General features: G+C 53.4%; 2 protein-coding genes across 2 annotated transcripts; one reads left to right on the forward strand and one right to left on the reverse strand.

The window, feature by feature from the left end:
- The first annotated feature begins 1,979 nt into the window (after positions 1 to 1,979).
- LOC104569019 (malignant fibrous histiocytoma-amplified sequence 1) lies at positions 1,980 to 12,415 on the forward strand. The gene is made up of 11 exons (XM_088525684.1): positions 1,980 to 1,992; positions 3,737 to 4,616; positions 5,258 to 5,549; positions 6,695 to 6,881; positions 8,008 to 8,198; positions 8,300 to 8,787; positions 9,454 to 9,611; positions 10,151 to 10,310; positions 10,786 to 10,856; positions 11,251 to 11,519; positions 12,221 to 12,415. Exons 1-11 carry the CDS (start codon positions 1,980 to 1,982, stop codon positions 12,413 to 12,415), a joined length of 2,904 nt encoding a protein of 967 aa, XP_088381810.1.
- Positions 12,416 to 12,558: 143 nt separating this feature from the next.
- IRF7 (interferon regulatory factor 7) lies at positions 12,559 to 15,034 on the reverse strand. Its single transcript, XM_088525685.1, has 8 exons — positions 15,021 to 15,034; positions 14,757 to 14,919; positions 14,506 to 14,665; positions 14,058 to 14,420; positions 13,785 to 13,988; positions 13,156 to 13,542; positions 12,792 to 12,937; positions 12,559 to 12,705 (listed from the first exon to the last, which is right to left on the reverse strand). Exons 1-8 carry the CDS (start codon positions 15,032 to 15,034, stop codon positions 12,559 to 12,561), a joined length of 1,584 nt encoding a protein of 527 aa, XP_088381811.1.
- Positions 15,035 to 23,885: the final 8,851 nt, after the last annotated feature.

Here is a 23,885-nt window from a genome sequence, read left to right on the forward strand (position 1 = left end):
CTTGCAGCTGCCTCTTTCGTTGGCCTTCCTCTCTATGCCTACGCACTCGGCTCTTACAGGAGGAATACTGTGTTTCTAGAGGAGGACTGGAGTTGGATGAATCCTCTGTGGGAGGACTGGTTTACATCTGAAGCAGTAAAGGAGACTAGCACATGTAATGATTTCATCTAGCTTTCTTTGAAAGCACTTCTTGCTCATGAGCGCTGCAGAGCGACCCGTCTTTATTTTAAATGGACATCTGAAAAATAGTGACTGACAAATGCAGTCAGCCAGCAGCAAGAGCTCTCATTCCCAATATTCCTAACTTTAGGAAGAGGGAAGGCATTCAACAGGGAGGCTGAATAGAGAAACAATAGGTTACAACTTAGAAATTGCCTTTCCCTTCAATGAAGAATATATGGGGCCTCTTGGTAGCAAAGCTTGAGAAGAGAGTGCTTCCCAGCCTCTTGGTGTGTTTGGAAGCTGCTCTCCTTGGGGATAGTCGTGTTTGCTCCTCTGCAGAGAGTCGACAATTGGGGTCTTCTTTTCCTTATGAGCCTAGGAATGGTTCACAAGTGATCAAGTGTTCGCTTGCTGGCAATCATAGCTCTTCAGGTCTCTCTGATGGATGCCATGGGCTGCCCTGCCTGCCCACAGTAGCTTTGACTGTGGCTTCCACTAGCTGGTCTGAGGACTTGAGCTAAATAAGCCTCTGCACCGGTACTGAATGCACTGGCAAAGTGCTTCTCACTCTATAGAGAGAGAGGCATTTTAGAAGTGGCCTCAGGTGTTTTTCACACAGAGATGAAATGGCTTGGCGTATGGTGGATTGGTAACTTTGGCTTTCTTTGGAAATTTTAGTAGAAAACCTCTTGCAGGATGCACTGTCATCTGCAAAGCTGCAGGAGAGTATCTGAACAAGAAGGGAGCTTCAAACTAAAACTTGCAGCTAGAGCATAAACCTGGCAGGTGGGTGTGGGATTGAGAACATAACATAAAAACCAATTAGTTTTTGTGACATCGTAAAGTTGAGAGACCTTTATGTCAGCATTGACACAATATTAAGCAAGCATAGTCTAGTTGTGAGTACACTGAGCCTGAAAGTGAGAAGCCATCAGCTTAGCCGAGGAAATAGCCTGCCAAGTAGCCTGCCACCCGAAACGGGAGAGGAGCAGGTTTGGACACAGAGCTTCGCTAGGTAACCAGGAACACACTTCAGTCTTTTTGCTGCTCTGAGCAAAATTATTGTTCGATATTAGCCTTGATTCATCCATAAGGGTGACAGCCTGTTGCACAATAAACTCCAAGTGCGTGCTGTGAGAACTGCTGGATTTCGGTCACCGCTGTGTCTGACAGCGCCCGGAGGAGAGCGGAAGCAGAAAAACGGCACATTGTGCAAGGGCTTTCCCCGACATGGCGTGAGCAAGAGAGCTGGTTCATTATTTCCTCCTGCCTTTTGTTGGAAATAAATTCATCACTGAGGAAGCCAAGCCCTGTAACATTTCCAAAAATGCTGCCTTCATCTTCCATGAAACAGGTTTTCTAGTAGACTACATAGTCTACTTGAGTGGGTTTCTGTTTGTTTGTTTGTTTGTTATTGTTGCTGTTTTTTGTCACTGCATTGTTTTATTCCCCTCTGAGTGCCTGCTTGGATCAGGTGCTGCTGCCTGTTTAAGGAAAGATTTTATTTATTTGGCTCAAGCAGGACTTTAGTAGTGTGTCTTCCTCTTAGTGTCCTTTCCCTCCTCGGCAACAGCAGGAATAATGTCAGACAAAAGCCCCTTTGGCAAAGGCACATGTGGTGCTGTGAAGAGCTGACACCGCAACTGCTCTGCTGCTGTCCTTACTTCATAGGTGACCTCCAGAGCTGCCTCGTGGGCATCCCTGGTGGCTCTGAAGAGAAGGTTTTACTACAGAAATAAGCTCTCTGGTTGCGGAAGGTGGCTCTAGAAAAGGAGTGTCCTGCTCTGTGCTTAGCATTTGCTAGGCTCACTGGTGCTATGGCAGGTGGAGGTGGGAAAGGGCTGCAGCCCCGGGCTGTGAAGGTGGGGATGGGCTGGCGTGGGCACTGCTCCTGTCCCGCTTCACCCCATCCGTGATCCCTGTGCCAGCTGCTGGTTTGCATGTTCGGGGCTGTTGTATGGAGAGTCTTTGCTGGACCCGTTGGGAAACTGAGCCAAGGTTCCTGCGTCTCTGGAAATGACCCTTCCCTTTGGAGCTCTGGTGGTTTTGATGGTTTATCACCACCCAGGCCAGGATCTTGGTTAGTTGCTGTTGTCTGCGTGAGAAATGATTCGTAATCCTCAAGGTTTGCGTGTCACAGTAGGAGAGCCTTGCCTTGCCCGCAGCAGGAGTTCAGAAATGATTAGGGTACTGTGTGTCTTAACTGCTCTCCTGCTAAAAGAGTGTAGGCAAAGAAAGTGCAAATACTGGAGGGCATGAGGAGGAACAATTCCCGAGTCCTCCCAGTTGGAGGCTGCCGGAAATGAGAGCACGAGGTCCCACTGTCTCAGTACTTACGCAATGAGTTAGGCTTTGATTTCTGGCCAGAAGTGCCTAGATGGTTGGGGAGCTGCCGTGAGGATGGAGGGATGGGGAAGGAGAGGGTGGGGTTGCCAGGGCAGCCTCGGAGGCGGGGAGCCAGAGGAGGAAGTGAGAGGAGGAGGCCGGGGACCGGAGGAGCTGGTGCTGCCCTGCAGAGCCATGGCACAGCCCCGAGCCTGTGAGTAGCTGCCCCCAGCTCTTTCTGCTGCGTGTGGGACCCCTTCAGAGCCACGTGGGAGCCCTTTGGCTCCTCTTTGCTCTAGGAGAGGAAAGAGGAGTGCTTAGGACAGGGTAAAACATCTTTAGAGCCTTGCTGCCCGATCCAGGTTACGTGGCAGTGCTGAAAGCTGATGGGTCGCTCCCGAGCATGGAGCCTTGCGCAAGGAGACACCACATTTGGTGTCACTTGGCAAGGAAGTGAAACGAGGGGCAGGAAGGAGAAGGAAGCAAGCTCAACTTTATTTCAGTTTAGCGTCCCCCTCCCCTTCCCCAACCTCTTCTCACATGTGAATCTCCCTGCTGTAAACACTCTCCCTTGGTGCTGTTCTGGCTTCGCCACTCACGTGCTGTTTGCTTTTCCTGCTTTGTCCGCGTGTGGGACCCTGGTGTCCTGATACTTGCTGGCCTCCTCGTGCGGGCCGTGAGGCCGGTGGCACGCACGCGGAGGGTGAGGATGTGAGAGCGGGAAGCGCCTGAACCCGGCGGCCCCGTGTCGTGTGCTGCGGCCTGGCCCGGGCGGGTGGCAGCGCGGGGGCTGGCTCAGAGCTGCTCGGAAGAGCTCGGCCCTGCCAGCGCCGTCTGGGAGCGGGAAGCTGCCCTCCTCCAAGGGACCTGGCGGCTGCTACTCTCAAAGCGTTTCAGTGGGGAAAAGTAGCTCTGGGTTTTGGTCAAACTGTGCTGGGCCCCTGCTGCTCCCAATGTCCTCAGGCCCGGGCAAGGTCTCTGGCCTCTGCTTTCATTTGCTCTCCTGGGAGACCATGGGAGCTGCTCAAACAACAGATTGAGCCCCAAGGTGTGACTGTGGTCTTCAGACAACTCCTGTTTGGCCCCTGCTTTTTCTTGCTGGGCTAAATGGTCCAAAAGTTGTGTCGAACTCGAGATCTCAAAGGAATTAGCGGTCCACAATCATTAGGGTGCAGGTCTCCCTCCCAGCGGGCCAGAAAGCCGGCTGAGCACGCGGTCCTTAACCACCTCTCCTGTCCCGGGCTTCCAGGTCAGGAGCAGCAGGAGGGTTTGCGTGAAGTGACGCTCTCCACGCAGCGGCTGCGAGTGCTGCCTGCAGCCGTCCTGAGCAACCCTGTGCTGGAGAGCCTCGACCTCGACAGGAACAAGCTCAAACAGGTTGCCGGCATTTCGAAGCTTTGCAACTTGAAGAAGCTGATACTGTCCAAGAATGAGATTTTGGATTTTCCGGATGAAATCCAGAGTCTGGTCTACTTAGAAAAGCTTGAACTGAATCAGAATCAAATCCGTGTCATTCCAGAGGGGATTTTCTCCCAACTCTCCAGGCTCAGACACTTGCGGCTGAACAACAACCGCCTCTGTACCCTGCCCCAGGACCTGGCAGCATGTCAAGGCAGCCTCCAGTATCTCAACCTGTCCAACAACTTGTTTCGAACCTTCCCCCAGCCTGTCCTGCGCCTGACAAACTTACAAGAGCTCCACGTGCAGAATAATGCCCTTCGCCAGCTCCCCAAGGAGCTCTTTCAGGGGCAATCCCTGAAAATGTTCAAGGCCAACGGGAACCCGCTCAGGGAGCCGCCCAGTGAAGTGTGTGCTGGTGGCATCCAGCAGATCAAGAATTACTTCACACAGCTACAAGAGGGTTTGGGGCAGGAGGACAAGAGGGTCAAGACCATGTTCCTAGGGGCTTCACTGGCAGGAAAATCCACTATTTGCAAAAGCCTGAAGCAGGGGCAGACTGACTTGGTGCCCAAGGAAGAGCGAACAGTTGGTATCGAGATCAGTGAGTTCCGAATAGAGGACTTCACTTTTCTCTTCTGGGACTTTGCTGGCCAGCTGGAGTATTACATGACCCACCACGTGTTCATCACCCCGCAGGCACTTGTCATCCTGGTGATCAATCTCCACATGTAAGTACTGTGCAGGTTTGAATTCATAGTAGACGAGAGAAGAAAAATGAGTTTGGCCTGGGGACTCTTTCTTCTGCTCTGGTTCTGCCCTCTCCATGAGACCTGGATGTCTGTTCTTTTCTCCACCAGAGTAACTAACTCTCCCTCTTCCCTGTCTTTGAGATCATGCTTTTTATTAAACCACTAGCTCTGTCATCACCTTGCCTAAACTCTGTTTTGAGAGATTAGAGAAGTATTGACCTGTTAGGTGAGAATTTACTGCAATCAAAACAGTCCTCACCTCTGCTTTCTGAATTGAAAATCCATCTACGAGCCTCCGCTTCTCTCCTAGTGGTCCCTGAAAGCAGAGGGAGCATCAGGCTTGAGCCCTCAGGGACAGAGGGATGCCCTTGTGCATAGCAGAGGGGCTCTGCTACCGCCCCAGCTTTAGTCACCTTAGCTTATGGAGAGGAAGCTGGTAGCCCTGGGCTTGGAAATGGCCCATGGCAGCATTTAAGAGATCGGGGCTCTCCTCTAGTCACTTCCTGGGCACGTCGTTAGGCCTGTGCCGGAGGGAGCTGCTTGAAGACTCAGAGGGGTGGCCATGAACTTGGTGATCTTTTTTTTTTTTTTTTTTTTTTCCCTCCCTGGTCTCTCCCCAGGTACCAAACTAATGACGATACCTTCAAGGATCTTGTGGGTTTCTGGATCAACAACCTGTCCATGCGAGTGCCCAACTCGGTGGTGCTCCCCGTGGGGACCCACACTGACTGCTGCCAGGAGGCAGACGTGGAGGAGAAGAGGGGTGACATCATGTCCAAGATTGCGGCCATGCTGGAGGAGAGGAGGAGCAACCTCTCTCACTTCATCAACAACTTGGAAGGCAGTGAGGAGTCCGAATTTTATGTGGACCAGTGGGAGAGGCTGAAAGAGATGGAGAACCACACGTTAACAGTAGGGCTGAGGTTATTGTAGATTTAGTGCAGCGGTAAGGGAGCTGAGCACACTCCCAGGGCTTGGGTTTGCCTTCTCGGGTGGGTTTGGCTGGAAGGCTGAAGCCACCAGCACTCCTCACTGTCTGTTTCTGTGTCTAGCAGCAGCCACTGCCCCTGCGGCTGTGGCAGCAGACGGGTGCCCCTTCCCAGGCTGTTGTGGCTACAGCTTGCCGTGTTGGCGGTGACAGTCACCTGTTGCTCATGTGTCAGGCTCTTGCCTGCAGCAGCTGGAGTGGCTGGGGTGGAAGTGGTCCCTGCCCGCAGGTGGGAGCACAGGCAGCAGGGCAGTAACTCCTCGTGGTTCTCTTCTGCTCCTTTGTGGTTGTGGCGTGTAGCAGATGCCTAGGCAGAGGTGTGTGTTGCTTGATTGTTTGGGTTTGGGTTGTTTCAGTTTCTTTCTCAAATCTGCAGGGTTCCATTTTTGCCTTCTTGAGGCATTTAGCATCCTGGAGTGCTGTGTTGGGGAGTTAGGCAGGTTATCTGTTCCTTGTGTGATGAAATATCTCCTTTGGTTCTCCAAAGTAGAGAAATATTAACAGGGATTTTCTCTTGTCATCCCCAAGGTGCAGGCAGCTGCCTTTCTGTAGACTATGCTAGAGAGCTAAGGACAGAAACATGAGGTGCCCTCCCCATGGCAGGGATGCAGCGTCCCCTTGGACCTGTCTGGGTGGGCTGGTCAGTCACTGTGGGATCGTGGAGCAGCCACGGCGGGCCGGGGCTTTGGAAGGTGTCTGGGTGCTCCAAGGTGAGTCAGTGGGGAAGTCAGACCAGGAAGCTCAGAGCTTTGCCTGGTAAGATCTCAATAACGTCTGAGGAAACAGACAGCAGAGCCACACTGGGCAACCTGTTCCAGTGCGTGGTTTACCTCGTGAGGAAAATGTTCGGTATCGAGTTAGATACCTGCTTGTCTATCTCTGGCTCTCATCATCCTGCCCTGTTCTTCCATAAAGAGCTTTGCTCCATCTCTTAAGTACCAGGAGGCTGCTGCTAGTTCCTCCCCTTCATCTCTCAGCCTCCTTACCTCAACCTTCCTCCAGCCTCCTGACCATCAGGGAGGCCTCTCCAGGACTCGCTTCTGCTAGGCACATGCTTTCTGTATTCTAGATTTTAAACTTAATTCCCGTCAACTGCACCGATGGCCGTGATATCAAAAAGCTCGAAGCTGTTATTCTGGAGCACGTGAGAAACGAGGAGCTCTTTCCCGAGGTTGTCCGAGTGCTGCCCCCCGTCTACAGGCAAGTGGAAGCCGCGATTGTGGATGTGGCGCAGAGCGAGGAGATGGCAGATCACGGTGAGGAGGCCCCCACCTTCCCCAGGGGCCTGGCTGTCCCGCTGGTGACAGCGGGGTGTCACTATTGAAGAACTTGCGGTGTTATTGCTGCAGGTTGTCCAGGTACCCAACTCCGGTTGTGCTCTTTATGCCCTGAGCTGCAAGGGGCCAGCTGGGAAAGGCTGGTTGGGAGCTCCTGGGCTGTGGGGCTGAGCCACTTCACAGGCTGAGCCGCTGCGGTAGCGCCCAAAGGACCTGCAGGCCCCATGTTGTGTCCAACTAGTGTTATTGAGCAGATACCTAAGGACGAGTGTGAAGAAAAGACAGCTGTTGGTTCACCTGAAGGCTCTGCCTGCATCTGGCCGCCTGTGGTTTGTTGTGCCCTGAGCTGGCAGATGTCACACAGTTGTCCATACATTTCTTTAACTCTTGTTCTTTCTCCACTTGGCCCTGTATAAGTGTTTAAAATCCATAATGTCCTGTAGCAGGGAGCTCTACAGCTGACACTGCATCTTGTTAGAAGCAATGCTCCACCTGTCCTGTTTAACAGGACACAGGTGTGGAAAGTAACCTTATTTAATGCCCTCTACCAGGCTCTGGCTGGCTCTTCTGTCCCTCCTGTGACTCTGTGGGCAGCCTTGTCTGTTCGCTTACCTACCTGAAGCTGGTGATATGACCACCAGCAAAACTTGGTCTTGCTTTCTCTGGCTGCCTTGACTGCTGCAGGATCACAGGGAGCAAAGCACGCTCTTTTTCTCCAGGGAGAAAAGCCCCAGTTTTTAATGCCGGGTAGAGCTGTCTGTCTCCATATGTTCTCTGGATGACTGATGTCTGTCTGACACTTAACTTGCGGTCGAAGGTCTTCTAGCTAGAAGCAAGTCTACGCTCTGAAACAGTGAGCAACGTGCTAGCCTCGTTTTTCAGAAGCTCTACCGAGGTTCTCGGTAGCTATGGGCTGACCTGCTGCAATGGGACAGCTGAGGGTGGGTGAAGCATTGGAGAACAGCCACGGAGCATCGCTCCGGTCCTGCCTGCTACCCTGGAGATGGCATGGGCTACTTGGTGTTTGTGGTCATTGGCTCTGTAAAGTTTCTGCTTTGATTGCTGGCTTAGGAGATGTGGTTTGACTCCCTGTGCCTCCCTCCAGGCATGATGGACTTCCAGTACCTCCTCAGCAAACTCTCCCATCGAGAGCACCTGGCCAACCTGGGCAGAGAACTCCTCCAGGATATCTTGCGGTACCTCCACCGCATTGGGCTTGTCATATGGTATGAGGAAATCGAGCACCTGGAAAACACTGTCTTTCTCCAGCCTACTTTCCTTATAACTATGTTTAAGGTGAGTGCGGGTCTTCTCTGCCTGACCAAAGTTGTAGAGTGCCTGCAGTTTCACTGTGCGCCTCTCATTGCAGCCCTTTCTCCTCCTTTCTTGCCACCCAGCTCCTTGTAAGGTACCGTCTAGTCCAGCAGCTTGAGAGCATCTCTGTGGACACACTCATAGGGGAGCACTCTACCATCAGGGACAGGTCCAACTGGGTGTGGACATTCAAGTCGAAGGCAATGCTGTGCCACAGGGCAGTGCGTGCTCTGGTCAAGTACCAGCTCTATCAGGAGGGAATGCAGGACATCTTTGAGGAAATAATGGGATGCAAGCCCCATGGAGGGAGAGGGAAACTGTTTAGTCTCCTGGAGCACTTTGAGATCTGCCTGGAAGTGAGGAAAGCTGAAGCTCTCAACCCAGAGGCCAGTGAGTTTGTGCCTGGGAAGCCATGGGAGACAACACAAGGCCGTGGAGAGTCCTGGTACCTGTTCCCAACCTACCTGAACCAGACTGAAGAGGTTTCTGAGGTATGGGGAGGAGACCACCCTGAGGACCTCCACATCCGGGCCTATTTCTCACCTGAAATACCAGAGGGGTTCTTTCAGAGGTAAGCAGTAGTTTCTAGCTTGTGCTGAGGTTGTGCTGTTCAGTGGCTGGTTTTGTTTGAGGATTTCTTGACACAGCTGGTCTGACTGTCAGCAAACCCTCAGCTGTTGAGCTATTGAGTGCTCAGGCACTAAGCTGGGTCTTGAGACCAGAGGTGGCTTTTCACCTCTGCCATGGTCTTGTGGACAAATCCTTTCGATATTCACTGTCTGCACGTGAACAAAGATAATACTCTTTTGTTTCGCCTTTCACCTGAGGTATTTGGCACTGTGACTAGTTCCATTTCTGGACACTCTCCTGCCTCTTTGGGGTTCTTCTCTTGGGTTGTGTTCAGAATTCTTCTGACGGCCCAGCCTGGAAGCAGCTCTTGACTTAAGAAAGAGGCTTTTGATTGCTATCTTTTGGAGAGGATGGAAGTAGGTGTTGGGAATCATGTAGCCTGACTCCCGCTCCAGCCTTAGAAGGCTGCTGAACTCGCTGTAACAGCTAATTGTGGGCCTGATGTTTAGCCTTAGCTTATGCTGCGTGAGCATTCAGTAAGAGAGATTCTTCATTTGTTTCAGCTAAAATTGGTTTCATATTTTGAATTCCCCCAGTGCCACACAAAATGCTGGAGATAATGGGCGAGGGAGGAGGGCAGTTAAATCCATGAGCAATCTCCCTGCAGGTTCCTGGTCAAAGCTTGCTCCTTCTACTCCACGCACTGGGTGGCCAGGGTGACCTGCCTGCTCGTATGCAATGGCAAACCCTTGCTGGTCAAAGAGAATAACCAGAGGGCCTACAGCTACCTAGAGTTCCGGTGCAGAAAGCCCACGGAAAGGAGGGGTAAGTGTCCTTGTCCTCACCTTGCACCCAGCTGCCTTCTCCGTACATGCGTCTCCCAACCACGTGCGTCTCCTTAGCCCACTTCACCTCAGCTCCTCTGGATAGAGCTTTGCTGCAGCAGGCTCTAGACTGACCAGGATCCTCTGAAGCATCAGCAGTTCAGCTGAACCTTCCCCTTTCTCCCTGTAACTTGTTCATGGTTCCGCTCTCTAGATAGCGAATGAAAGTGGAAAGACAAATATTTATTTCTTTTGGTCAGTCTCTCTCTGATCCCTAGGATCCCAGTGAAGTGTGGTCTGATTCCGTATCTCCATCCCCAAGAAATGGGCAAAAGCACTCTACGAACAGAGGCTCTTCACCTTTGGGCTACTCTGAGCCTTAGTTAGCCGCGCGGGGAGTCGTGGCTGCCGCAGCGTCCTTGCACGGTCTCACGCAGGGGGGGTGCAAGCAGCTCGCGCGTCGCTCTGCTGCTGCCAGGCTGGCTTCCCGGCAGCTGGGCTGGACATGTGTCACCACCACTTTCTCCTCCTGTCTGACAGATTTCCGTTTTGCCTGGGACTTCCTCATGGCCATCGTGTTCATCAGCCAGAAGCTTTCGGAGGAGTGGCCAGGGCTGCACGTGTGCGTGAAGACGCCGTGCCGGACTGCTGGGTGTCCTGCAGAGCTTGTGTGGCCAGACGTGGATGGCAAGATCGTTGTGTGCGTACGCTCTGGGCGAGCAGCGGTGGTTCCTGCAGCGCCGGGGGGAAGGATGGGCCGTGGGAGAAGAGCTGCAGTACTTGCCAGGCCCCCATTGCCCTCCTGAATGTAGCAGTCCGTGTCCCTCATGGTGACCGTTCACTGCATGTGATGCCTGAGCAAGGGAAGAAGTTGAAACTTGGGTGCTTAGGCATAAAGCGCATAATGTCCTTCCTGACCCTGTGCTGGATCAGGAACAGGGCAATGCCTGCTCTCCCTGATTTCCCACAGGAAGCTGAGAGCGCTTCCCTGTCTTGGGCATAGGGGTGTGGGTGACTTGGTGGCCCTCTTGCCAGGTGGCTCTTCATGATCCATGGAAAGAGGGACCCCTCTGCCACGCGGTCCCTCTGGCCTTTCCAGTAATTTTGGCATCATCTTCTAAGACAAGTGTTGAGGGGGCTGCTCCTGCTCATTCTGTGGGCTCTTTCCGGCACAGGACAAAGGAAGAGGTTAAAACCTGCGGAACGTGCGGCCATCGGTTCCGAGCAGAGCTGCTCCTACCCAGAGGTGAGGGCAGCCTTGTGGGTTGGGGCTGTAGGAAAGCGAGCGGCGGTGGGTGAGGAGTCACCCCTGTGTCCTGTGTGCGGGCAGGGTGGATCCACAGAGGGGTTACTACAGACAAGGAGCAGGGGATTAAACGGGAAGGAAGGTGGGGAGGCACAGAGAGGAATAAAGGGACTCTGGGGTGGGAAGCTGGAGGCTGGTTCCCTACTTGAAGCCATTACTCCAGGTTCTTCCAGAGCATTTTTTCTCCCTTTCCGTGTGATCAAAGTGGCTGATTTTTGCTAGCCTGCTGCCAGGGAGCTTTCCTGGCTTTTTGAGGGGGGAAATAATTGCTGGGTTTAGCAGAGCACAGTGAGGTGGCTCCACAGCGGGGGTTCCTCCATGTCGCCTCGCGCAGTGCCCGAGCAGCCGGAGGCCCTTCCCGCGCAGCCGCCCGCTCGCTACTACGTCACCAGCTACGGGACTACGACCTTCGGGCCCAGCAGCGTCCACGTCACCCGCCAGGTAACGCGTCTGCCGCACGGCTCCTGCCCGCGCGCGAGGGCTCCCATCGCCAAGGCCCTGCCTGAGCGCAGAGCCCGCAGTGCTGCGCAGCGACCAGGCAGCCCCGCGCGCTCCGCTGCGCTCGGTAGCCTGGTCGTCATCTCCCTTTTCAGAACATCTCAAGTGAGTAGCTGGACCAACATGAAGGCACTTGTGGAAGAAGGATTTGTTTCAGCCAAAGCCAAACTGTCTTCATTGTGCCTGGCCTCCTGGTTTTCAAGCTCCGTTCGCAATAAACACCCCATTAATGCGCAGGAAGTCGTTTTATTTAGTCAGATAAAGGCCAGGGGATGTACTCATTCCTTTGGTACCTGCTGCCAGCTGGAGCAGCAGTAGAGAGTTCCTTACCCAGTACTAGGCTTTCTCTATCCTGCTCCAATGTTCCCAGTGTCTCTGAAGGGGTTGGAGGTCTCAGGTAGTAGGATCCTGACCTCCTGCTAAGGGGAGCCAGGTGCCTAGGCAAGAGTTGGATACGTGTTCATCCTCACAGAGGAAAAACTCAGGCTGCTTTGGAGAGGCTCCAGATGAGTGCTGGGAAGAGACACATAGCAGCAGACAGAATGTGTGTGTATATACGCATAAATGCATGAAACGAAAGGAAATAACTTCATAAGTGACTATGTACTATGGAAAAAAAATGGATATTAAGAGTTGACAGCCTGCCACAGGCTGAGCCCTATTGTCTTCACCAAGGCCAGGATTTTGCCTTCTTGCCCTGGCCCAGTGAAGAGCCGTTGGCCTCCGGCTCAAGGAACACCAGGCACTGGTCCCTGTCCCTCCCTGTGCCGTGGGTCTCTCCTCTCAGTGCCTGCCCACCCTTGCAGAAAGGCCGGTCTCTTTGGGACCGGCCGCTGGCGCGACCAGGTTTGAGTGGGCGCCCCTCTGCCACGCGGTCCCTCGGCTTGGCCCATCCCATCCCGGCCGTGGTGGGTCGGGGTGAGCTGTGGCTCCTGCACAGGCAGGAGCTGCCCCCAGTGTCGTGGAGGGGGACAGTGGCAGTTCAGGGCGCTCTGAGCTGAATGGGTCTCGCTGCAACAGTCCCACACATGGGAGCAAGGGAGGCTCCAGCACGGAGGTCCAACACAAGCAGAGATGGTGACTTGTTTCCAGCCCTCCAAAAGTACCAAAGCTGGAGGCCAGCCTGGGGGGCAGCTGCCCGCCCTCAGTCCAGCTGCATATTGTACTGCTCGATGAGTTCGAAGAGGCTGAAGGAGTTGGAGAGCTGCAGGCTGAGGCTGCTGCTGTTGAGAGAGGAGGCGCCCTCCCGCAGCACCTGCTCGTACCAGAACTCGCAGAACTTGGGCACCAGCTGCGGGAGCGAAAGGCAGCGTGTCAGCAGCCGCCACACGCGCTGGCCCACGCGCGCAGCGAGTTGCCTGGGAGGGGTTTCCTCACCTTGACCAGGATGAGCTTGGAATCCTTGGGCTTGGCGTTGGACAGGCACTGCCCAAAGCAGAGGTAGATGGTGAAGTCAGGTGAGTGCCTCCGGCGGTAGTTGCGGAACTCCATGAGCTCTGTAAGAGGGGTCTTGGTGAACAGGGCTGCGAGACGGGAACGTGGAGGGGGCGGAGGGGCTGGGAGGTTATGGATGGAGCAAATTCTCAAGTTCGATCCACAGGAGGGAAAGAGGGACCCGCAGTCACCCCTGCGGCCCAGCCTGCCCTTTCCCATCAGCCCGTCCTCCCTGGGAGGCTGGTGGCCATCAGGCCCTGCCAGAACCTTGTCCCCCGCGCTGGGGTGGGGATGGGGGGGCACATACCCGTGCAGAACTCCGTGAAGTCGAAGATCTCTGTCTCTTGGTTGCGTCTCAGCACTTTGGGCGAGAGGTTGTCCGCGCCCAGCTGACTGGACAGGGCCCAGTAGACCTTGCAGTTGTTGAAGCGCTGGGCGAAGATCTTGTTGTCGCGCTGCTCCAGCAGCAGCCCCGTGTTCTGCAGCAGCTCCTCGGTGAAGCGGCGCTGCTTGTGGTCGGCCAGGCCGGCGGGGCTCGGGAAGCGCACGAGCCACGTGAGGCCCAGGGGCAGGGCGCCATCCGCACACTCGGCGCTCTCGTACGCCAGCAGGCACCGGCTGCTGCTCACCTCCTCGTGGTGGAAGAGCGTCCCGCGGTAGAAGATGCTGATGTCCAGCATGGGCTGGATGCTGCCTGCAGGTGCCCACCACCAAAACTTTGCCAAAGCTTTGAGCCCTGTGGCTCCAGCCCAAGCAGCTCCAGTCCCCCTCCCCTCTCTTGCTCGCTGCTGGTTGCTTGGACCAGCATGGTGCCCCCGAGCCAGTGTCCCCCGAGAACCAGGGTAAGGGTCCTTGCTCTGCTGGAGCAGAGTGGGTCCCAAATCCCCTTTTAGACCTCAAAAGCAGCTTTGAGCAGGGCCAGCCCGGGCCTCTCACCTGCATTCCCCTGCAGCAGCGCTGCCCCCGCAGCCGCCAGGCCGGGGATGGCTGGTGGCAGCGGCCCCGCGTCGCCGGCCGCTGCTGGCGCCTCCCAGGGGTTCTCCGTGTAGAGGAGCATCGTGTCTGGCAGCGGCTCCTGCTCAGCCGCAGCGCTCGGCGCCTCCACGAGCCCCGGGGTCTCCTTGCTGTAGAGGTCCCCTCCTGCGGGCAGAGCGGGGTGGGAAGCACCGGGGCCGCGGCGCAGGGCCGCCGGTGCCCGCGAGCCCTTACCTGGCGCTGTGGCCCAGCCTGGCGCCTCTTGGCCGAGCTCGCACTGCTGCAGCACCCACTGCAGTGGGTCTAGCGGGGCGACCAGCTCTGCCTTGATGCCGTCTGTGGGGCCGGAGGCCTCAAAATGCTCTGTGCCCGTTGCTGCCCTGCCCTGCATCCCCGCTGAGGGGCTGTTCTCCAGCGACAGCAATCTGAAGTCCAGCTCCAGCGCCGGCTGCGCCCGAGGGAGCTCCGTGCCGCCCAGAGGGAGGGAGGTGAGAAGCCCGTGCCCCGCGTCCCCCTCACCAGGTCCGTGGCTCTGCGGGGCGCACGGAGCAGCTGCCCGTGTGGCGCAGTGGCCGCTGGCCTCGGGCGCAGGGGGCTCTGCGGAAAGGAGCGGAGCTGAGTGGAGGGCCCCCACAGGCATCGCCAGCCCTGCGTCTCCCGCGTGGCCAAGGCCGAGCCTCACCGACAACCCTGTAGACCTTATGGGGATCCTCGTCGCTGTTGGAGTAGTCCTCCAGCCTCACGAACCTGCGCGTGCTCCGCAGCGCGCAGCGGAAGTTGGTTTTCCAGCGGGCCGGATCCTCCTGCTCTGGCCGGTAGCGGCCGCTGGCTTTGGCCCAGTCCTGCCGGGGGACGACGCGGATGCAGCCGGGAGGGCACCCGGCGGTCGTGGCGCCCGCGGCACGGCGGGGGGTCTGCGCCAGGGGCACCTACCTTGAAGATCTGCACGTCGCTGCTGGAGACGTCCTTCCTGGCGTTGTGCTTCCAGGGCACGCGGAAAACGGTGCGAGCGCCGTCGAGCCAGCACAGCCCCGGGTACAGCCCGCTGCTCACGGCCTGCAGCAGCCAGGGCCCGAAGCGCAGCGGCTGCAGCTCCCTGCATGGGGCGGCCCCTCAGCACCAGCAGCGCTGGGGGCATCCGCCTGGGCCCCCTGCCCGCCACCCGCGCCCTCCTCCTCCTCCCCGGCCTCTCCTTACCCCTTGCCCTCCATCGCCAGAGCCGGTGCTGGCTGCTCCGTGGCTGCGGCAGCTCTTTATAGCGAGGGGCGGAGGTGCCTCCGGCTCGGCCCCGCTCCGGCGGCGCCTTCCTGGAAACCACGTGTGCTCCCTGAAAGTGGAAGGGCTGCGGCTGCCTCGGCGTGCAGCGCTGCAAGGAGCGGGAGCGAGCGCAGGAGAGCGGGTGGCAGCAGCCGCTGCAGGGACAGAGCAGGGCCGCCTGCTCCCCTGGCTCCCTGCACCCACCGTGGGGCAATACCCGGCACCCCCAGCACCGGGGCCCCTGCACGGATGTTTTTAAGGCATTTTGCCTGCCCCGCAGCAGCGGGTGGTTGCAGGAGCAGCTTTTTCTGCCCTGCCGCTCACAGGCGAAACCGCTGGTTTCGGTTGGCAGCGCTGGGCACGAGGGCGGGAGCGGTGCCACCATAAACACCAGGATGTATAAAAACATCGAGCAAATAAACACAGCACCCAGGATGCCAGGGCCTGGCCTAGGTGGCAAGGGGCTGTAGGAATCCCGCTTCACCCTCTTTTCTTTTTTTCTCTTTTTTTTTCCCTTAAACAAAGGGGAAAAAAAAAAGTTCCTTCTTCTTTTTTTAAGGCCTTTTAGTTTCTAGAGCAGCCACATGGCACAAAATCCCCTGCGGCTGGAGGAAACTTGCCTGGGTGCAGGGGGCCCCGAGAGCGAGAAAAGCCCCCGCGCGGCAGGAAAGGGGAAGCGGGACGGGAGCCGGCGGCTGCAGCTGCCTGCGGGGAAGCTGCGCTCGCCGCACCGGGACCACGAGGTCCTCGGAAAGACCAAGAAAAGGGGCAGGGCATGCAAAAGAACAACCCATCCTGCACAAAAATAGAATAAGATGTTAAAAGCCAGAGTTTTGCAGCGTTTTGCAAAGAGAGCTAGCCCTGCTCTAGGAAAAGGGGGAGCTGCACCCAGGAGTGGAGCGGGCACTTTGGTGAGGGCCCGGCAGGTGCTTCTTGTCCCCTTTCACATCTCCCTTTCCAGGAAATTCCTTTCTTCTCCCTCCGGCTGTCTGGGAAATCCCTCCGTGGTGGTCGAGGAGATCCACGGCCCTTTCCTAGGAGCTTGGCCCTGCCCTTCAAGAACTGCACCTGCGTTGCTGCCCTGCTGGCCTAGAAATTTCCCCTGCTGGAAATATATATTTTTTCCCTAGGAAACATCCCTTTTATTTCCAGGAATTTTGGCAGTGCATAACAAGGCTGTCTAATAAATTTTATGCTTCCTCACAAGGAAATTATATTTATTTTCTAGGCCATGTTGTGCTGACGCTACATGGATTTCGTGCCTTTGGCTTCTAAAGGAATCCCATGAGACTTGACAGGAAATTCTCTCACTCTCAGTAACCAAAAAAAGAGTCCTCCCTTTCCCAATAGGAAAAGAATCATTTTGTAGGAAATTTCCCCTTTCATTTACAGCAATCAGCCAAGAACTTACCATTTAGCAATTGCCCCTACTGTTAGGCAGGCCCTACCTTTGCTAGAAAGTCTTAGGGGGAAAAAAAAAAATCATAGAGCATAGCAGTTACTTTTCAATCAGGAATTACACTTTCTGAGGACTGTGACACCTTCCAATTTTTTTTAAAAAAAATGTTGCTCCCCTCAGCCCCCCACCCCCCCAAAGTTGATGCTTTCTAGGAAATAGGCTCCATGTTTTTTTCCCTTCAAAAAAGTTCTTAGAAAGCATATTTCTTGGAAAGCAAAATCGCCACCCAATTATGCTTTCTAGGAATTATGCTTTCTAGGAACCTAACTCCATGCTTTTCTCCACACTGTTAAAAAAAAATCCTGGAAATCATAATTCCTGGAAAGCAAAATGGCCACTCAAAATTATAATTTCTAGCAATTATGCCTTCCAGGAGTCAGGCTTCCCAGGAAATTGATGCCCACTTTCTTTTTCCTTAAAAAAAAATAAAAATTAGCAAGCATAATTTCCTAGAAAGCATAACTGGATGGCCATTTTGCGCTCCAGGAATTATACTGTCTAGGAATTTGACGCCACAATTTGTATTTCCCTAAAAATACATTTTTTTTTTTTAATTTAAAAAAGACAATTTCTAAAAAGCATAATTCCTAGAAAGGAAAACAACAACAAAACACTATCCTTTATAGGAATTATGCTTTCCAGGAATCTCTCCCCATCAAATCTTAGAAAGTATACTTCCTAGAAAGCAAAAGTGCGCGTAATAATACTTTCTAAGGAATTATTATACTTTCTAGGAAATGAACTCCATGCCCTCACTTTTTTTTTTTTTTTTTTTTTTTTTTTTTTAAAGGCATAATTCCTAGAAAGCAAAATGGCTATGCAATTTGGCTTTCTAGGAATTCTGCTTTATAGGATTTCAGGGGTCATATTCCTAGAAAGTATTCTTAGAAAGTATAATTCCTGGAAGGCAGACTTCCCTAGAAGACATAATTCCTAGGAAGTAAAACAGCCACCCAATTATCTTTTCTAGCAATTTTTGGAAGAGACATCAGATTCCTAGAAAGCATAATTCCCAGAAATCATAATGCCTTAGAAAGCATGAATGCCTGGCAATTACACTTTCTAAGAATCAGCCCCCCCCCCCCCAAAATATTAGAAAGCAGAATTCCTAGAAAGCAAAATGGCGATGCATTCTGCTTTCTAGGAATTCTGCTTTATGGGCTTTCACGGGCCATATTCCTAGAAAGCATAATCCCTGGAAAGTTTAATTTGGGTGGAGATTATCCTTTCTAGAGATGTATTTTTCTAGGAATCTGACCCCCCCCCCAAAAAAAAATCCTAGAAAGCATAATTCCTAGACAGCATAATTGTGTGGCCATTTTGCTTTCTAGGAATTATGCTTTCCAGGATATTGGGGAGGCATTGTGGAGTTTGATTCCTAGAAAGCATACCCCCCCCCCCCCCCCCCGCCGCCGCCCCATGAGGCTTCTAACTTTGTGAACTTTTAGTTTTTCTAGGAATTATGCTTCCTTATTTAATCTATTAATGGAAAAAGAACATGTGGCGTCAGATTCCTAGAAAGCATAATTCCTAGAAAGCAAAATGGCCACCCAATTTATACTTTCTAGGATTTATGCTTTCTAGGAAACTGACTCCAGGGTTTTTTTTGCAATTGGAAACAACAACAACAAAAAACAGAATTCCTAGAAAGCATAATTCCTAAAAAGTATAAAAGGGCAATTTTTGCTTTCCAGGAATTCTGCTTTCTAGGAGTCTGACTCCATTTCCCTCCCCCTCCCCCCCACCAAAAAAAAATCTAGAAAACATAATTCCTAGAAAGCAAGGTGGCCACTCCAATATACTTTCTAGGGAATTAACGCTTTTTTTTTTTTTCTTTTCCCTCCTTCAATAAAAATTCCTAGAAAGCAAAATGACTACCCCCCCCCCAATTATGCTTTCTAGGAAATTGATGTCATGTTCCCTTTTCAAAAAACAACCAAAAAAACAAACAAACAAAAAACATACTTCCTTGAAAGCATAATTCCTAGAAAACAAAAAAAAAATCATCATCCAATTATACTCTCTAAGAATTTTGCTTTCTAGGAATTTGAATCCACTCATTAAAAAAAAAAAAGAAAGAAAAACCTCTTATTATATACCTATATCTATATACAGAGCGAGATATATGTGTGTGTGTGTGTGTGTGTGTGTGTATATGTGTGTACATATATATATATATATATATATATATATATATATATGTATGTGTGTATATATATATATATATATATATATATATATATATATATAAAAATATATGTGTGTGTGTATATACACACAAATATTTTCCCTGGGTGGTTGGAGTGGTAAAGGGGGTGTTTGAGGGGGGCGGGGCAGGGAGGAAGGGGCTGCTTTTTTTTTTTTTTGGTGGTTGTTTTCCAGGAATTTTATTCCTGCTTGCACCTTTTTCCCTGAAAAATTCCTGAACAGCATAATGCCTAGAAAGCAGTATTGCTTGGGGACATGCATGAATGCATGTGCATGCAGACCCTGTTTGTTTTTTTCCTCCTTAATACTGTCTATTTCCTGGCGCTTTCCTTTTTTGCGTTCTTCAATAGTCCCCCAAACTCTTTTATTTGTTTGGCATCTTCTCCCCTCTTTGCTTTTTTCTTTTCTTTTTTTTTTTTTTTCCTGTCAAAGTCTCCACTCCCCTTCCTCCCCGCTATTTTTTTGTTTTGCCTTTTTTTTTTTCCCTCTCTTTATTTTCCTTTGCTAAAAGGACAAAAAAATGGGAGGGGCAGAGTGGGAAGGAAATTCCTAGATTCCTAAGATGAAAGAAACCACCCCTTCCACTTCACTTTCCACCTTTTATTCCATTCTTCTTCTCCTGAAGTGCCTTCCCTGTCTGGGCTCGCCGTTTGCGCTGTGGTATTTTTGTGCTGGTGCTCTAAGGCCTACATTTAAACAGCTTTCCCAGCTTTTTTACCCAGCTTTCCCACCTTGCACAATTGGGCTTTTCTGTCTTACTTCCTATAGAATTTCCTGCTCTTTTTTTTTTTTTTCTTCTGCCTTTCTAGGTAACGCTCCCATTAGTTTCACAGCATTCCTATTTCTTTCTCCCATTTGCTGTCTTCTCCCTTTTGCTTCCTATCATGTTTTTCTTTTATCTCCAAGCTATCATCTCAGCAAGCCCTTCAACACCCCCATAAAAGCACAGTGAAGGCCCAAGAGGTTGTTTTCTTGCTTTATTCGGAGCTCATCTCCCTTCCCGCCCCTCTCCCCAGCTGCTCTCCCAGTTTCTCAGGGTGTGCGCTCGGTGCCCCGGCCTCTTTCCTTGCTGCCTTCCATGTCTCACCCCTGCATGCTTGGAGGACATTCCCATAATGCTCCAACCGCAGCCTGTCCCTGTTCCATGCTCTGGGCATCCTCCTCCTCCTGCCTGAGTTTTACCAGCACCTCCTCCTTCGCTGGTGCAGGGCTCCTGCCCCCTTTGCTTGACACATAGGAGCCTGCAACACGTTTGAGCTTAGAGGAGATGATGCATGAATATCAACTAGTTCTCTTGGACCCCTCTTCCAGGACCCTATCCTATCCCATAGGATTCTTCCAAGAAAGTCTCTGAAGAGGCCAGAGTTTGCTCTCCTGTGTTGGGACCCTACTTCTCGCCCTCCTTGCAAGGTCTGCCCTCCACCACGTCACGGTCACTGCTGCCAAGGCTGTCCCCAGCTCCTCTCCCACCCACCCTTCCTTGGTTGGCAGCACAGGGGCCAGCAGCGCACGTCTCCTCGGTGGCTCCTGTGTCGGGACGCAACCACCCACAGCAGCGTCACCCCAGGCATCCTGCCCTCTCATTCTTACCCAGAGACTCTTGACCCACTCACCATCCACCCCATGGCAGAACTCAGTCCAGTCGCTCACTCACTGCCCTCCTCACTCCTCACCTTCCTGTCCTGTTCTTCTAAATAGCCCCAGGCCGCCCCGGCAGCGCTCCAGTCCTGCGAGCTATCCCACCAACTCTCCCTAATCGCAAGGCGATCATGGCCCTGCAGCAGCACACAGCTCTCTGACCCTCTTTATTCCCCATGTTGTGTGCGTTTGTGTAGTGGCACTTCAGAGGTATTCAAGCATGCCAACTGCAGAGTTTTTATAACTCTCCCTTTCCCCCATCTCCCTTAGTTTTCCCCCTCGTTACTACGTTGGCCATCCTGTTGGCAAAGACACATGTTCCCTTTAGTGAGGTGGTTCATATCTCTCCCACTCACTTGTTGATCTTCCAGTAAGGTCCCATGATCCTAGAAATCAAAACCCTGTGGCCAAGATGAACAGTGCATCCATTCTTTACTTGGAGTATCCCTTTCCTTCTCCTCCAGCCTTATCCCTCACTGGCAGAACTGAGTAGAGCACAACCCAGCCCCGCAGGTCCCTCATACCATCCCCAGAGCTCTGAAATTCCGCATGATACTTCCCAAGTTGCCCTCGGCACTATTGCCTCCATCCCCTGCAGCCTGGAGTCCACCACAACCCATTGCTTCTTCCTTGTGTTCCTGCGTGGCACGGGATCCATCAGCCCAGTAGCTTCATCCAAAGCCACAGTGAGATTCTCCTCAGTGTGCAGGGCACTGAATCTGTTCCTCAAATGCAGCTCTTCAGGATGAGCAAGAGCCCTTCTCCTTGCACTGGAAGCAGTGAGGTTCCAGCCTTCACCTTCTGCAGTGCTATGGTTGACTGTTCCACATGGTATGGAGCCCCCCGGCATCTCCACTGCCATGGGAAGCTGGACTTGGAGCTGTCCTCTCCCTTGCTCACCTTGGCTGCCATGTGGCCCGCTCCCCTCCTCCTGACGCCTTTACCTGGTGACGCAGCTCAGCAGCTGCAGCGCACTGGTGGGAAAGCCGCCCGGCAGCCCCGCAGCACGGAGGGACCCCAGCACTGCCTGCAGCCGAGACCTGCAGGGCTGTCCCCACTGCCACGTCTGTGTGGGTGGAAGCCTCGATGGCTGCTGGAGAGCGCGTGCTGCGGCAGGGCACACAGCCCCACACGGCACGGCAGGGCACACAGCCCCACGCAGCATGGCAGGGCACAGCCCCCGCGGCACGGCAGGGAGCACAGCCCCACATGGCACGGCAGGGAGCACAGCCTATGTAGCACGGCAGGGCACAGCCCCCGCGGCACGGCAGGGCACACAGGCCCACGCGGCACGGCAGGGCGCACAGCCCCACGCGGCACGGCAGGGCGCACAGCCCCACGCGGCACGGCACGGCCACGCTGCAGGAGGGGAGAGGCAGGTCCTCGCTTCGCACAAACTGGCCTGTGCTTGCTGTGCCCTGCGCCTGGCTCTTGCACAGCCTCTCCCCAGCACTAACAAGGTGCTTCACTCGCTCTAAACAAGGTCAGCTGGAGCAAAAGCACCAACTCCCCCTGCTCAGGGGCCACCAGTGCGGCCTGCGGTGGCTGCGCCTCGCTGCATCTCCCTGCAGAGGCTGAGCCTCCCGCAGCTTGCCCTGCCTGCTGCAGCCAGCAGCCTCTGCTCCTCACAGGGGCCCTAGAGAGCTGCCCCACAGCTCCCACAGCCCCACAGCACAGCCACAGCCTGGGCAAAGCGCTCACTGCCTCCGTGGGCCGCGCTCAGCCACAAGGGCAGCACCAGGCAGAGGGTGCCCCCCGCACTGCTGCTCCCACCTGCAGCAACGGGCGCCACGATACAACCCCAGGGCCAGAGCACATGAGGCCACATGGAAAAAAACATATTGTCCTTCAGGGGCCTTCTTTGTAAATCACAAAACAGTAACTCTGCTATTAAAAAAAAAACAAAAGGAAAAGAAAAAGGCACCTTAAGAAAACACTTTCTTTTAATCCACCCAAGGAGATCAAGAGCAGCATCACAGCACTACACACGTCACAGAGGGCCGGCCGGACCGGAGCGCGGTGCTGCGCAGGTTCCTCCCCAGATTCACACTAGAGTCGTTCAGAAAAGAAAGAAAAAAAAAACGAAAAGGAAGGAGATTCACATAAGCCAAGTGACAAGTTACAAACCAGCCACACAACAGCTTCTTCTAAGACAAAAGGGACGTATTTAGGAAGAAGGTCCTCAACATACAGGTTTTGAAATTAAAAAATACCCCAATATGTTGAAACAGGTTTTTTTCCACATTAAAAACACTGATTTCTTTTTAAATTAATTTAAAATACACATCTGAAACACAAACACCAAACAAGTGAAGAGAAGAAGGAATGAAAGTGAGTTTGACCAGTTTAATTGAAACACCAAAGTTGGGTGGATTGCACTGAATGGAATAAATAATAGAGATGGCCCCGCTGGGTTTGTAGATCTCACACTTAGGATAATTTAAACTAGATTAACACTATAGCCGAAGAAAGTACTTAATGAGGAATTTCTTCAACAAGTGATTTTTTTTTTTAGCTGGCCAACATCCCTTTGACAGAAGGGGTGTATTTGCCCCTGCCACCCAACCCAACCGTCACTACTGAGGAGCGAGCAGGATGCTGCGTCTCGGCAGCCTGGAGGACTCACTCCTGCAACTGCACATTCGCAAGCGGCTCCTTGCTTGGGGTGCAGGAATCCTCCGGCCTTGTTGCTACCAGACAGCTCTGAATGCCCAGTCCAACGTTAAAGCAAAACCAGACCCAGCCCACGCAAGCTGACAGCAACACCGGAGCATTTCCTGCGTCTCTGCGGCTTTCGGGCCCGGGATGGCTCCCCCAGCTGCGCTCCTCTTCCCTTCCCTCCCTGCGAGCGGGGCAGCGAGCGCAGCGAGACGACGGAGCCATCGGGGGCCAGGACAGAAGACGCAGCCAACCGTACGCCACTGTGACAACCGCTTTCTGCCTCTGGGCTGGGCAGGCGCAGAAGGAATGTTAGTGGTTTCTTTTTGTTTGGTTTCCCACATCCTACACCCCCATTATTTAAAAAAAAAGAAAAAAAAAAAAAAAGGTTGATCCCAAGTTCCTCCCTCTCCTGCCCATAGCTGAGCAGTGAAGCACCACGGGACACTCAGGGGTCCTACCGACATGGTCCCTGCACGGCAGCCACCTCATCTCTGCACCTCACCTGGACGTGCCCGTGATACCTAGCTAGGAGGGAAATCCCTTTGCTTTAAAACAACAGTAATCACAGAAACACAGCACTGTCCTCCTCCCCTGCCTCTCATCTCCACAGAGGTCACCTAAGTCCAGCTCATCTTCGAGTGAGGGAGCAAGAAGGGGTGAAGGTTTCTGGGCCAAGGAACTTAGCCAGGTCTCACTCCCTGGGCGACGTGGGGCCTCCCTCGGTGAGCGCCCCACAACCCAGCACTGCTAAGGGGGCAAGTTCTTGGACTGCAGATAACCCCGGGGAAGGCAAGAGGGCTGAGACGGAGAGAGCTCAGGTTCTTTCCTTCCCATCTCTC

This window comes from Tinamus guttatus, unplaced genomic scaffold (genome assembly GCF_059628265.1).
Source record: "Tinamus guttatus ecotype Peru unplaced genomic scaffold, ASM5962826v1 Tinamus_guttatus_pri_ptg000240l, whole genome shotgun sequence".
In the NCBI taxonomy this organism is placed as follows: Eukaryota; Metazoa; Chordata; class Aves; order Tinamiformes; family Tinamidae; genus Tinamus; species Tinamus guttatus.

Bases quoted from the DNA above. Each gene is read 5' to 3' on its own strand.
- LOC104569019 (XM_088525684.1), top strand. The intron at 6,882-8,007 runs GTGAGGAGGCCC...GCCTCCCTCCAG, and splicing joins CGAGGAGATGGCAGATCACG to GCATGATGGACTTCCAGTAC. The intron at 10,311-10,785 runs GTGCGTACGCTC...TTTCCGGCACAG, and splicing joins GTGGATGGCAAGATCGTTGT to GACAAAGGAAGAGGTTAAAA.
- IRF7 (XM_088525685.1), bottom strand. The intron at 14,666-14,756 runs GTAGGTGCCCCT...GTCCCCCGGCAG, and splicing joins GCGACGTGCAGATCTTCAAG to GACTGGGCCAAAGCCAGCGG. The intron at 13,543-13,784 runs GTGAGAGGCCCG...GGGCACCTGCAG, and splicing joins GCTGCTGCAGGGGAATGCAG to GCAGCATCCAGCCCATGCTG.